The sequence below is a fragment of the Cynara cardunculus genome (genome assembly GCF_001531365.2).
Source record: "Cynara cardunculus var. scolymus isolate 2C chromosome LG 17, CcrdV1, whole genome shotgun sequence".
Taxonomy (NCBI): domain Eukaryota; kingdom Viridiplantae; phylum Streptophyta; class Magnoliopsida; order Asterales; family Asteraceae; genus Cynara; species Cynara cardunculus.
The window spans coordinates 20,008,530-20,023,942 of NC_037544.1; the positions used below are offsets into that span (position 1 = coordinate 20,008,530).

Here is a 15,413-nt window from a genome sequence, read left to right on the forward strand (position 1 = left end):
CTATAGAGGCAGAAGGGAGAAAGGTTTGACTTATGTGGTCTATTTAGTAATTCTTCTTTAAGAAGTCTAGGAGATGAGAAAATGAGAAATAGGGTTTGACGGGGTAGTTGATAACTCTTCATGAGACGTGCCTAGGCCCAAAAGGCGACTCAGTCAAGGTGCATCGCCTTGGTGAGCCTTGTGAATACGCTACGCCTCGCCTCGCCTCGCCTCGCCTCATCTCACCTTTAAAAAAGCCCAAGACCTTGAGCTTTATGCGCCTCAGAGCTTTTAACAGCTTTGATGTAGATTAGATATATCTTCATCAAATATTTGGCTCATGAACACCATAGTTTACTTGTTGGAATTAATGTACGTAATTTTACCATCATCTATTTGAAGGGGGGGTGTCAAAGATATTAGCTAATCATCAAGATTTTATTCAACAAATCAAGCCAATATTTATTTCACATATGTTGTTTTCCTAGGTGAGGAAATATATGCGTATACATATATAAAAGTTGTTTTATGGGCTAAAAGTTTTTATTATATACACATATAAGTTGTTTTATAGGCTAAAGGTCTTGTAATATCTTGGGGTATTGGTTTGAGTAAATAATGAGAACTCTTCTCAAAGAGAAGAGAGAAGACATGCCTTTCCTCCAAAAATCTTCAAATTTGCCACCATGCATATCCTAAAACAAGGTAAACGTCTAGGAGAGATGTTGATTCATTTTAAACTAATTTGGTCGTCAAATAGATATCAATATTCATGATCTTAAATGAAGAGCACAACATGACCTACCGCAGACTAGAGACCGGCACATTAATTATAAAGTACATAAAGAAACACTCAACTAATATATAAAGGTAAATAATAGATTAACGGGAGTGATTATATGTGTTAAAATAGCATCACACTAGTACACACAAACAATGACACAAAAACATGCACGTGTCCCTTTATGCACACATATGCTAGAGCATGTGGACATTTTGTGTACTTGCATCATGATCATGCATCGGTGACTGAAAACAAAATGTATTGCATCGATATAATGAAAAATCACATTTTCATTTAGTTATGAAGAAGATTTGACAGAGTGTTATGAAACAAAGACCTGGCCTATGGTAGGACCATGTGGAATGACACCATTCATTTCCCGATACCCTTAGGGATTCACCTATTATGTTTGCATTTGGTTTGCATGATTTTGTAATTTCTTTGGGTTTCATCTTTAACCTACACCAACTAGTTCAGGATAAAAGCTTCACTGTAGTTTGATAACGTAATTACCTGTCCTAGAAGGTTTAGCAGGTACTAAAATATAATATTAACTTTGCAAGCTAAAGCTAATGCAGGGAGCCTTTACCTTTGCAAATTTTCCACTTGAAACAGAAAGGGCCACTTTCCAAAAGGAGGGTATATGATGGATAAGTACAGCTGTTAATCTTCGTATATACCTTCCTCTAAGAGCGTCAAGTTCATCAGAACCTGAATCACTTGTTTGTGTATCTACGAACAAGTTGCTTGGATATCGGAGGGAGCAATCAACATCTGCCTAAAGAAGTACATAATACAAAGTTTTGAGATAACAAATTACAGAATGGATATCTGATATATCTACAGAAAGAGAAGGTATTTGTAAGTTGTTCATAAATGGACAGGGGAATGACATTGCTCACAGATTCGTGTAAGTCTTGCTGGATTTTCTTCCACTTTTCATCTGACAATGCTTTCTCATGTAGCTTATTTTGCAAGGTTTCCATCCTTGATTCATGATCTGATGTGCACTTCTCAAGCAGACATCGAATCCTACGATTCTAAGAGCCAAACAACGTCCCAAATATTAGTGTCACATATTTTTAAGATAAGTTATTTTGAGACACAGAGAATTGAAGATCTTTTGAACCATAACTTTTCTTCACAGGGATGTAAAATATTTATGATACAAAGGTAACAAGAAAACCACCTAATTTAGAGCAATTAACCTGCTGGACAAATATTTACTTTCTACACATAACAAATCCCTTCCTAAACAGCAGGAAGATGATTGATACAAATTCCTTTCTTATGAATTCCCTTCTTTCCAACAAGTTTCACCAGTGACAAAAAGATGTAGGAAACAACAAGTATCAAGAGCCAATCATCAACTATTTCTCTGGAATGGTATTCAGCCCACTACCTAGGTGGTAATTCGTTGTTCTGGGGAGGTTCAGTTTCCTCCCCCTTAATCGATTAAAAATGTTCTCGAAACTTAGTGCCCCTAACTATAAGATCCAATAATATAATGCACGTATTACTTTGCAGACTTTGCCTGGATGTATGTTGCAACAACTACCTGACATTGGTTTGAATTTGGATGAAAAAGATTTAATGTAAGTATGGATGAGGAAAGTTCTACAAGCAGATTAAATTTGAGAAAAGCTCTACACGTCTGGCAGATACATTTCTTCAAGTATAATATTTCCAATAATAGGACAAGAATCTGAATTCCTAGGCAAAAGCTTATATGTACATAAACATTCAACAGATATAAACAAATCTACTCTTCATTCTCTGTTAAGGCGTATTTTGATTTCAACGTCAGATCAAGTACTTTCAAAGGGAATATGAATTATTAGTAGCTTTTAACACGTTTATCCTACTTATGATACTTGTCATACAATTACATGTTATCAATTTTATTTAAATTTAAACTGCTACATAATTTGAAGATGAGGTAGTCCATTTGACTTCAAAAGTCAATGAAAGGTGATTACCACAAAATGGATAAAATATATAATTGTATAAATATACGATCCTTAAATGAGACTTTAACTATCTAATTAGAGTATACATTTTATAATCATATTAGTTTTGAGCAACTGTGAAGAAACAGTAGAACCATGTATAGTATCGGCCTCTCACCTGTATGCTAAAATAACGCCGCACAGGATCTGACTCAGGTTCCAACTCCAACAGAAGCCTCACAACATTCTCAAGCTACAAGAAATGTCAAGAACTTCATTACACAGCAAAAAATAGTAAAAGTACTACTAGCATCCAGTGACCCTAGAAATGCTCATGATCATAAGATAACTTCAAATGCACCTTGTTCATTGGACAACATGAGCTAGTCCCGATAATTGATATCACATTCCTAGAACTAATGTGAAAAACGAAGCATGCATCTCATCAGTTTGCCATGTCATCACCATCTCTAGTTATCTTTGTAACTTGTGTAGAATTATAGCAAAAGTGAAACAATAAAGAACTGAAATAATAAAATAGATTAGATTGCTTATTTCCAATTAGATTGGGGTCTGATTCTACTAGAGTAAGTAGTTTGCGAATAATTAATTTTCCAAAAACATTGTCATACATGTAGAATTGTAAATGAACTAGGAATGTTTTATAATAGGTTATTATTCTGATGTTGGGTTTGATTGGTTTGATCTCATATAGCTTATTATCATATTTTAGATTAGGAATAATTTAATCTTCAGCATATTGTGGGATTCTTATAAAATTAGGAAACGTTTGTATATATGCAGGGTACTAATCTCTTTTTTTTAGAATAACAAGAATTGAAGTAATTCCCTCAACTCTTTCTTCATAACATAAAGCAAAAAGAAGCCTTTTACCCAATCCAGTCAGGGTAGGATAGAAATGAACCCAAAACATTTAGGAAGCCTTGAAACATAATCAAAAAATTATAAATATGCATAGGAAAAATATATATTGGCCTTACATTTGTTAGATCTATCTGTGGATCTTCCATCGACTGGTAAAGCATGCCTTTAAACTCATGTATCACCTTTTCAACCTCCTCAAGGACACGTTTTAGCATTCCACCCTGTAACTTACATACTTAATTTGAAGACATGACTTAATAAGGGAAGACTGTAGATCACGAATGTCAAGCAAGAACATTATTAAATGAATTCTCAAAATAAAAAATAATAGAGCTTCTTGTACATGTAACTTTTTTGGGTAAAGGGAACGGAACCCCAGGCAAGAATTTATTACTTGTACAAGTTAATGGTGGGCTAAGACCAAAGATGCATTCAACATAAAAAGCTATATTTTTAGGCTATGGCTTGTTATTTTCTATTTCTGATAAAGAATCAATGTACTTCTAGAAAAGTTAGATACGATTTGACATCTGTTAACATGGATGATACACTTTTCAATAAGATATTACTATTTAAGCTTCTAGAAACAGTAAACATAAGCTAATCAACAAGTGTAATGTGGATTATTCCCTTTCGACAAATATACTAACAGTTAAGCATGAAATGATGCTCAAATACATGTCATAGCATTTAACAGATGAAAAGAAACGAGAATCTGATTTGTCACTTCCCAACATAATTGACAGTTTTGAATAACGTTAAGTTTAACTAAAATCCAACATCTGCCATTTGTTCGATGCTACAAACAGTTATATGTATGTGAAACATTTAATGAGCATGAATCTCCACTCGAGGCCTGTAGCACTTGCTTGCAACAAGAACTAGAAAGAGCTTCTCTATATATAGCTGCCAACAATGAAAAATCGATTCCCATGTGTAATAGGAAAACTGTTATCCATATTCTCCCTCAGTCGCTAGAAATTTTGTACCTCCAATTTTCAAAAAATATCAAGGATATATTTTAATTTCAAATTCCATGTTTCAATCGGCAATGAGGATCAGAAAGGAATGACAATACAAAGACGCCTACATCTGGGGGACACTATGTTCATTGGATTGAAAGTAAATTATACTAGCTGTCTAAAACTGTATTCCATGGATTATATTCTCAGCTCTCTGTTTCCACACACACACACACACGCACACGCACATATATAGCATTCCGTAGGATTATCAGAAAATCAATCTTGACTGATTACCGGCCATAATTATTTGTTCCTAGTCTTTAGGAGTTGTTAGTTGCATCTTCTATTTATTATAGAAGTTGTTTGTTGTAGATTAACCTATAAATATTGTATTCTCCATAGTGACGGAATAAACAGAAACTTTTTCCCCCTCTTAAATTCTATATGGTATCAGAGCTATAAGATCCTAAAGCTCTTCTGTTCCTCTCCTAGTTCATCTGAGTCCTCTTCAGATCACTTATCTCTCATTTATCGTTGCACTCCAGCATGACTTGACCATTTTTGTGATTAACTTTTTGTTAATCGCCATCTTCTATCCATCATCATGATAAACGAGACCTCCATACCCGAATTATCTACCAAGTCTCAGATCACAATGTACATTGATAACTTCCATTGGTGATTACCACTCAGAAACTTGATGGGAAGAATATTGGTAGTAGTGGTCTCAATCATCCTGATAATTATTCGAGGAAGGGGTAAATTGGGATTAGGGGTGTAAATGATGCGAGTCGAGCTCGAGTATCACCATACTAGACTCGAACTCGAAACCCAATTTTCAAGCTCGAACTCGACTCGAAAACTCACGACTAGTAAAAAACAAAGCTCGACTCGAACTCGATAACTATTTCTCAAGCTTGAACTCGAACTCGAGCTCAAAACAAGCTCGAACTGCAACTCAAATCAAGCTCGAACTCAAACTCGAATCAAGCTTGAATCAAACTCACCCATTGAAATTTATGAAATTTTAAGGTCGTTCTCTTATAAATTTTAAAACTTAAAGGTGTTCTTTTAGTTTTTCTAAAACTAAAGAGATCAACTTAAAACTTCATCATCAAAAAGACAAAGTTAGAAATTTCATTCACCTCCCTCTCTTTTATAACATCTTTTCTGCCTTCCTTTACCATCTCTCTTCCAATGTGGTACAATTTCACTAACCTTTTTTATACTTTTTTTGGTCTTTTTTTAATTGTGATTTTAATAAAAAAATAATTGATTAACTTTTATAATCAAAAAACGCATAATTTTGTTTAAATATCTAAACATGAGACATTTTTATTATTTATATTTTACAAATTTTATCATAAAAATTGATTACATTTTAAAACTAACTATATATAAAATAATCGAGTATCTCACGAGCTTTTCGAGTCGAGTAATGGGTAGCTTGACTCAACTCGTTAATATGTCGAGTCAAGCTCGAGTTTGATTCGAGCCTATTCGAGTCGAATGTTGACTGAGCTCTGACCGAGTCGATCTCGAGTAGCTCACGAGTTGTCTCGTACCTTTTACACCCCTAATTGGGATATCTCACTGGCAACATTCCTTGCCCAATCAAACTGATAAATAATGAGTTGTGGGAACTCAACAACTCAATTGGTGATGGCGTGGCTCATCAATTCTATGGAAAGCAACATCAGTCGTACTTATCTACTATTCAAGACTGCAAAGGAGATATGGGAAGCAGTAAATGAAAACTACTCTGACTTGGGAAAGGCCTCTCAAGCATTTGAGATCAAGATGAAGTTGAAAGCGATACCTCAAGGTATATCTGAAGTAACTAACTACTATAATTCTCTAAAAAATTTATGCAAGAAACTTAAATGTTCTATGAAGCTGATTGGGGAGAGGTCGAAGAAGGAGAAGTCAAAGAACATGTCAGATTCAAGGCCCACTTAAAGAAAGAGACACTATGATTTCCTAGCAGGTTTAAATCAAGATTTAGATAAGATACGTGGGAGAATTTTGGGTCAAACACCTTTACCATCGATTGGTGAAGCATTTGCGGAGGTTCACCATGAAGAAAACCGCTGACAGGTGATGCTTGGAGAACAAAAAGAAGCCAAATGAATCACCAACAGTGGTAGCAGCCAATCAATACCTCTGCACCTATCACCAAGGGTACACCTTTAAGCCTCGACTAGGAGAGTCTTGGCAGAACAAACTAGGAGATGTGTATGGTCAGATCAAGCCACGCTCGTTAAAAATGTTACAAATTCATGGATACCCATGGGAAACAAGAATCAGTCCATGGCTAAGGCACATCATACGATTTCCACCTCTTTACCGGGTACTCCACCAACTTCAGAAGTAGTAATGACTGTCCAATTAAACATAACTTAGTTAGACATACTTCTCCTGCTCCTCAGTAAACCAATTCAAGGTACTGCTCTTAGTGCCTTCTCAAAATCCAACGGTACTTCTACATAGATATTTGACTTTGGAGCTTCCAATCACATGACCGGCAACTCCTCGGTTCACACATATAGTCCATGTCACAACCAATCTCGAGGAAGAATGGCTGATGGGTCCTTCTTTGCGGTTGTGGGCACAGGTTTTGTACATCTCACAGATCAACTTACACTAACCGAAGTGCTTCATGTTCCAAAATTATTCATAAACTCACTCACGATAACCAGTACATTGCTCTATTCTCCTGTACTAATTGAAGTACCTTGTTCTATTCTCCTTTACTGATTCCTTGTACAAGAACACGAACAGGGATAGGAGAGGACGATTGGCAATGCTAAAGTCGAAGATGGACTCTATATTTGGGAAAGTAATGAATCCACGAATAAGAAGCATATTCTAGTTCTACAATTTTATGTTCCAATAAATGATACAATCCTGTTGTGGTATCGTAGATTAAGGCACCCAAATTTGAAGTACCTCAAACATTTATTTCCTCAACTATTCTAAATAAAGATGTTGGTTCCCTTATGTGTGAGATATGTCAATTGTCTAAACATACTTGTGTTCCCTATCCACTCAAACCATAAGTTACCTCGCAACCATTTTCATTAATTCATGATGACATTTGGGGACCTAACCGCATAAAAAATATCCCCACTTTAATTGTGACAGATCCCAGTTCTCTTAATCTGTGAATAGATGTAAGAAAATTAAAGTTGAGGACAACGATCTATTCCTTGGGTTATGAAGAATTCCTACACAGCTATGAGTGATCAAGAATAGTTGGTGGCATCATCATCTTCATTGATATTTGAGAGAAAAGCTTTGATTCCAATTGCAAATATTCAAATGGAATTACACCCAGTAATAATCAAAGCTAGCGTGAAGGATGTCTAACAGAATGCAGTTCAACAACTATTTATAACCTCCTAGATAACAAAGTCAAGCACTGATGAATTACAGACTGCCATGTGTAAAGTTGAAAAACTGTCTTTAGGTGGCATGTCCAATCAAGAGACTCCATGTGTCAGTTGTTATGCAAGAGCTAACTAGACAAAAGTTGGTGACTTAAGCATTCCATCAGCAGCTGAAGACTAGAAGGGCTTCTAGAGAGGCTCTGTTCATAGACCAGAGGGACTCTTCATCAGTAGGTAATTATCAGGTTAGGCATCTCTGTTTCTTCATGGCCTATGTCTGGTTTCTCTTCATTGGGTGTCTAGTCTTCAGCACTTGATCATTTTACAATACTTTTAAATGTAAGAATTTTGGGGTCTAACAAATTGATAACCATACATTGGTGGATATATCTTCTTAAAGACAAACCAAAAGCCACAAAGAACTTTCAAACCTTCCATTCCATTATCTAAATCAGTGTCAAACCACAATCCACATGACCTATAATGGTAGGGAATACTTTTAACTCCACCCTAGGAAACCACCTCTTTGATCATGGGATTATCCACCAAAGTTCATGTCCAAACACCAACAACAAAATGGTGTCTCTAAACAGAAGAACCGCCACTTACTAGACGTAGCACGTGGCATAATGTTTACCATGCACACTCCCAAATATCTTTGGGTGAAGCAGGTCTTACCACATGTTACCTCGTCAATAAACTCCCATCAAAAGTTCTCAGCCTGCAAACACCAATTAGTGTCTTACAAAAAGAATTCCTTTTTTAGGGTACTTTTATCTTCTCTGGTTGCTGGGAGATTTGGCAACTATTTCAAGCCTCCTCACTTCAACCAAAAATCTTTGACATCAATTAGATACATTGATAAAAGTACTAACCATTAGCCATGAAGACCCCATAGCTCAAGTCCCCAGGTTCCTGATTTGCTTATTTATTTGAAGGGACATCACTTTACCGGAATGGATAAGTAAATGACTCATGGTTCCCAAGAATCTAACACGGGAACCTGTTCATAAAAGATACTACTAGCAGCTTCTCCCTCAAATGTTACAAGTATCAAAAATCTTCCAATTGCCCTCCTGAAGGGGAGCTCGAGCTTGTACCAAACACCCCATTTCCAATTTTGTTGCCTATGAAAAACGATCACTTGCCCGTCATCGGGCTTTTGTCACTCATTTGGATCACGTAGAAACTCCAAAAATCATAGAGGAAGCACTTCAATCCTCTGAATGGAGAAGTGTCGTCATGGAAGAGATAAGAGCCCTGTTAGAGAATGGGAGGTGAGAGCTCACTGATCTGCCAACACGTAAGAGGACTTTGGATGTAAATGATTACCAAGACATGTGCCCCTGTTGCAAAGCACAATATTGTTCAGGTCTTGCTATCACTAGCAATTAACCTTAATTGGCCACTAATGCAATTAGACGTTAAAAATGCATTCCTAGATGGTGAACTCTGTGAAGAAATTTATTTGGACTGTCCCTTAGAACTTGAAAACCCAGAAGGGAAGTGTGTAGTCTAGAAAAGTTTCTTTACAAGTTAAAATATCACCAACGGCATGGTTTGCCTAGGGGTGTTCATGAGTCGAGCTTTTAACAAGCTACTCAAGCTTGAGCTCGTTTATCTCAAGCTCGAGCTTAATAAATATCGAGTTCGAGTTGATCTCGAACATATACTAAAACTCGGTTAACTTAACGAGTCGAGCTCCATAACACCAATGTTCGACTCAGTTCGTTTGGAAGCTCGATTAAACTTTTCGATAGGCCGAACCATTCGAGCAAAACATGTTCCTATGTTCATATAGAATATACTCAAAGTACAAAAGTTATTGAGGTCGAGCCAATAATTGATCTTGAGTTCAAGCTCGTAAACGAGTATCGAGCTCGAGCTCGAGCTCGAGCCCGGACATTGGAAAAATAATCGAGCTAGAGCTGAGCCCTACTACGAAAAGTTATTCGAGCTCGAGCTTAATAATATTTTTTCGAGCCTGACTCAAATAAACGAAAACTCAACTCGGTTCGTTAACACCCCTAGTTTAGCCTATTTACTCAAGCGGGAATCAACAAAGGGTACAATAAAGGATAGACGGATCACACAATGTTCTTCAAACACTAAAAAACGTATATATGTTATCCTTATTTTATATGGTGATGACATAAATATGACAAGAGATAATCTTGATAAAATCAACCAACTAAAGGCCTATCTCAGTTTAGAGATTGAAATGAAGGGCCATGGACCACTTAAATACTTCCTCATAATGGAAGTAGCAAGAAACTAAGAAGGAATCTCCATTTCACAAAGAAAATATATTCTTAATGTAAACCAACCTACACTCCAATGGACCCAAAAAAACTAGGAGTTGAGGAAGATAGTTTAGAGGTTGACAGAGGGAGGATTTCAAAGGCTAGTGGGAAAACTCATCTATCTCTCGCATACAAGGCTAGATACTATTTTTTTTGTTGGCATTCTCAGCCAATTTATGCACTCTCGTAAGGAAAGACATTTTTTTATTAACCTGGATATCCAACCCGCTATGCGAGCCGACTAATCCCAGGGCGACCACCTGCTTTGCAGATAGCCCGGAGTCACCGCATTTGAACCTCCGTGGCCACAAGGGGATTTTTATTCCTCCTTGGATTTGAACCTGGGACCTCCTGGTACTTTTGACCTTTGGAGCCAAGTTCAAACCAATCAGGCACCACCCTTGTGGTTTTAAGGAAAGACATTTGAAGCAACTTACTGAATGCTAAGGTACCTAAAAGGGACTCCAGGAAAGGACTACACTTTAAGAAAGGAGAAAATAGGTATTAAAGTGTTCAGAAACGCTGACGGGGGCGGACTCCATTACCGATGGACGCTCAACTGATGGATATAGCAATTATGTGTAGGGTAACCTAGTGACATGGAGAAGTAAAAAGCAATTAATGGTATCTCGTAGTAGTGTTGAATCAAAATCCAGAGTCGTAGCACACGGTATATGCAAAGGGAAATGGCTACAATGTCTAATGAAGGAACTACATTTACCATTTGAAACCCCTATGCAGTAAGCATTGCATACAATCCTGTTCACCATGATCGAACTAAGCATGTGGAATATAAAAGAAAAACTAGACTTTGGAAATGTGCTTGGTCTATTTACACACAACGCAGTAGGTAGCTGAGATATTGACTAAAGGCCTAACAAAAAGACCTTTCAAAGAACTTATTGGCAAGTTGGGCATGATTAATATATTCACGCTAGCTTGAGGGGAAGTGTAGGATTATCAAAATCAATCTTGACTCTGATTATCCGCCAGTGATTGTTTGTTCCTAGTTTGTAAGAGTTGTTAGTTGTATCTTCTAGAAGGTTGTTTCCTTTATTATAGGAGTTGTTTGTTGTATCTTAGCCCTATAAATATTGTATTCTCCATGGTGATGAAATACATAAACTTTTTCCCTCTCTTTAAATTGTATGTTTCTCTTTGGATTGGAATAATTGGTTCCTTTTACTTGTACCTATTTAAGAAAGTCACAGAAATCAAATGATGATGGTGAAATTAAATATATAGAGAACATTATATGTGTGTATATATATATATTCAGCAGACAGTTGCATAATAATATTAGTTCCAAGCATATAAAAGCCCTTTTTGAGAAAAAGTGGAGATCAATTACTATACATGAGAAGGGAGGACAATGGACTTTGCTTTCCTGTATTCTCTGACTGCCAAGTCATATTCTCCCTTGCTAATGTTCCCGCGGATGGCACTCGGCAAATTGAATAAGGTACGGAACCTCTGAAGCACTCCTTGGACTGCCCTGATCTTCTCCGCTTGAGCCTAATGAAAAGGATCGATATATTGATCTTTGTTGCAGAAAAGAATCTACTGAACCTCAACCTTAGTCTAAAAAGTTAACACTCCCAACCTGTCTTTCAAGTAGGGGTTCAAAAGCACGATTAGCCAATGAATTAACTCCTTGGATACAAGTATTTAAATGAGCGGTTCCACAACCTTCAGGATCATCTTCTATCATTTGTAGTTTAGACTCGATATCTGTAAAATAAATCCATCCCCGTCAAAAAGCATAAGAAGCCTATTTGTATAGCATGACAAAAACACTGTCTGAGAGAAAAATGAGCATAAGAGTTGGCTGTTGAAAATCTAGAGTAAATTTCCATGGAAAGAATTAAATACCATGTCCTACATCTACCTACCATCTATAGTAGTTTTGCAAGAGACGAAGCAATCAAAATTTTCTTTAACTAACTGTTTTCTCTGTTGAGTCCTTCCTATTAGGTCAGTTTTCAGAGCCAAAGCACCCGCCTCCAAGTCTGCTGCAGCAGTAAACTGGTGTATGCGAGTTATAAATAATTTTGGATCAAACCTCTCAGAGAAAAACATCAATCTCTCTGCAAGAACATTTGCCAATATTAGGAATACACAAGATACCAACTAGACATCAGAAAATTGCTTACTGAAAATGAATACATTTTATATATGCTAAATCTCAAGAAAGCCAAGTAGTAAAAATGCAAATCAACAGGAAGAATGTCAGGGGTTTCACATATTCTAGCATTTAGTAAGGTAGCATGATAGATATTTTGCACCAACTTGAGGAGTGTTGTCAAAAATAGGTTGATTTCAAGGTTCTAGCTAGTTTCAATGTATATGATTTCAAACCACAAGGGTGGTGCCTGATTGGTTTGAGCTTGGCTCCAAAGGTCAAAACTACCAGGGGGTCCCAAGGAGGAATAAAAATCCCCTTGTGGCCACGGAGGTTCAAATGCGGTGACTCCGAGCTATCTGCGAAGTAGGTGGTCGCCCTGGGATTAGTCGGCTCGCATAGCGGGTTGGATATCCAGGTTAATCAAAAAAAAATTATATGATTTCATGAAATATGTCAATAAGTTTGGGAAGTCAATATCCTAAAATTAAGGGAGAGATTTCTCCGGTCCCTAGTTATGAGATATTTCCAGGAGTTTCTTTCATAATTTTCTGATCAACATTCTCCACTATGTATTAAAACCAAATCAAATCAAACGAACCCAGTACATCCCACTCGAAAGTAGGATTTAGAGGATGCGATGTGACCCCAGGCTATTCTATTTAAAGTGTATTATATTCTCTTAAAGAAAAAAAATAAGAGAGTGACTACCATATTCTTCTCATGTGCTATAATTGTTTTAACGGAATCTATCATGAATCTAAGACAGCCACGGTTGGCTAGGTCACCTTCCTCAAATGTCACCAATGATGTTACCTCTTCTGATTGAAGTAACCGTCAATGGTTGTATAAGTAATTCCCTCCAAATTACATTATAAAATTGAATTGCAAAAATATCTCAAGATGGTCTCAGCTCGTCCGTTTGGTGATTGACGACAAAGAGAAACTCGGTTATTAGAACTATGAGGTCAAACCACGGTCGTTGACCATCCAAAATATAACAAGTGGCAATCTAAAAATTTGATAGTTAGAACCTCATTAATCGATTCAATGGATCCGACTATTGGAAAACCATTCACGTTTTTTACCCATAGCTCACAAGGTCTAGCAAGCGGTTCGAGGAACACTTTCAGATTTGGACAATCATTCGCGGTAGTTAGAATTGAATGCTCGAATTTGGAAGATGTAACAAGGTGAACACAAAGTAGCAACCTATTACAATGACATGATGTGTGCCTCACACTTGTTTAAAGAAGAAGAATAGAAAATATTATGATACCCATCGGTACAAAAAGAAGATAAAAAGAGGCGAAGTATGTGTTTTCTTGGTTGGTTTGAATGCGAAACTTGATGAAGTATGAGTACGGATTTAGGACCAAAACCTTGCCAACTGTGCATGAAGTGTTTTTTAATATGGATAGAGATGAAGCACAATGACATGTAACGATAAAACCTAGAGCAAAATGCTAACAGCTGGAAATCAAATCAAATCATAAAGGATTTGATTGTATACACTTTCCTTCTTTTAGGATTGGAATGATTGTATATATGTTCCTTATTGTCTACTCTTGTTGTATAAATAGGAGTTATCTATTATTCACATAAAATAAGAAAAATCACTTTCCTCCTTTTCCTGTGTACAGTTTTATATGGTATCAGAGTAACCCTCCTGATCCGTCCATCATCCCTGGCATCTTCATCGCTCACATCTGCAGTGAGCATGTCAAGGCGATCAATCATCCTCAAAACCATTGTCCTCTTCTAATAGATCTTAGATTTTGTTTTCAACAAGATCGATTTCAGATTAACATCTTGTCCCAATCTAGTCCTAGTTTCACGTAACCAGTGAGTCTTCACTTTGTCTTCCATCAACAATGACCACGAGTGATGTCGGAGCCTCCTCTAAGACTAAAGGGACTTTTGGCCCAAATCAGTGAAGTAACTCCATTGGGTCACTCTACAACCCTAACAATGGTTCTTTGCAAATCACAGCCCACAAGCTTGAAGGCAGAAATTATTTTCAGTAGACAAAATCCGTCAAAATCGTTATGTGTGGTCGTGCAAAGCTTGGGTATATTACTGGTGACCTCTTTGCACCTCCTTCAAATCCTCAATATAAGGTATGGTAGGCTGAGAATTCAATTGTTCTTAATTGTCTTATTAACTCAATGGACCATAAAATTTGTCATAGATATCTGTTCTTCAAAACAGCCAAGGAGGTTTGCAACACAGCTTGATGTTTGTATTATGACCTCGTCAATTCCTTACAGATCTTTGAGATTCGTACCAAACTCAGAAATTTAACAGGACCTTAAAATTAGTCGAAAATCTATTCAAAACATCCTAGGTTTGCGATGCAGCTCGACGTATGTATTATGGTCTCCATAATACCTCTCTGATCTTTGAGATTCACACCAAACTCAAAGAAATTAAACACGGCAATAACACTGTCACCCAATACTTCTCAGGCCTACTAGACTTGTGGGAAGAACTCAACTTGTATCTCATAACCACACCTCTTTGCTCAATTGCAGCATCAAATAGAAACAACTTCAAAAGGAACTAGTCTTTGATTGGACAACAATCATGATGAAGTACGATTGTTAATCAGTCACCATTCCCTGATATAGAAGAAGCCTTTTCTGAAGTTCGTCATGAAGAAGCACGTCGTTAGGTATGCTTACTACCTCAGAGGCTCGAAATTCTCAACCAGTGGATATCTCTCCTCTTGCTTCCAAGTTTTGTCCTCTTGCTTACAAGTAGATCTAGTTGACCTGCGGGGCTTTGAGACCTAACAAGCACTCTAGATGGGTACCCTAATTCAGCCCCTAAAAAAACTCTAATTTTCTTCAAAAGGGGATTTGGTTGCTTTAGCTCTGATACCATATGCTCGATACTATCGACCATAATTCTAATTGGTCAAGGGTTGACCGGGTATTTTAGTAGTTTGCAAATATTTTGGAGAACATGGGAGCATGTTCCTGTTTTCTTTCCCCCACTAAGTTGTTAGGTGGTTTTGTTTTTAGTATTTAAATAA

General features: G+C 36.9%; 1 protein-coding gene across 3 annotated transcripts in view; it reads right to left on the minus strand.

Annotated features, from left to right (window-relative positions):
• The window catches only part of LOC112500416 (exocyst complex component SEC5A-like), a 46,717-nt gene that overhangs the window by 20,366 nt on the left and 10,938 nt on the right, over positions 1-15,413 (minus strand). For 2 of the 3 annotated variants that reach the window (XM_025103913.1, XM_025103911.1), the window contains 7 exons: positions 12,147-12,341; positions 11,858-11,985; positions 11,611-11,769; positions 3,714-3,818; positions 2,891-2,965; positions 1,657-1,803; positions 1,353-1,541 (listed from right to left, as the gene is read on the minus strand). In XM_025103913.1, the coding sequence (XP_024959681.1) occupies positions 1,353-1,541; positions 1,657-1,803; positions 2,891-2,965; positions 3,714-3,818; positions 11,611-11,769; positions 11,858-11,985; positions 12,147-12,341 (998 nt within the window). The remainder of the gene's footprint in view (positions 1-1,352; positions 1,542-1,656; positions 1,804-2,890; positions 2,966-3,713; positions 3,819-11,610; positions 11,770-11,857; positions 11,986-12,146; positions 12,342-15,413) is intronic. The other variant, XM_025103912.1, reaches the window with a different exon arrangement.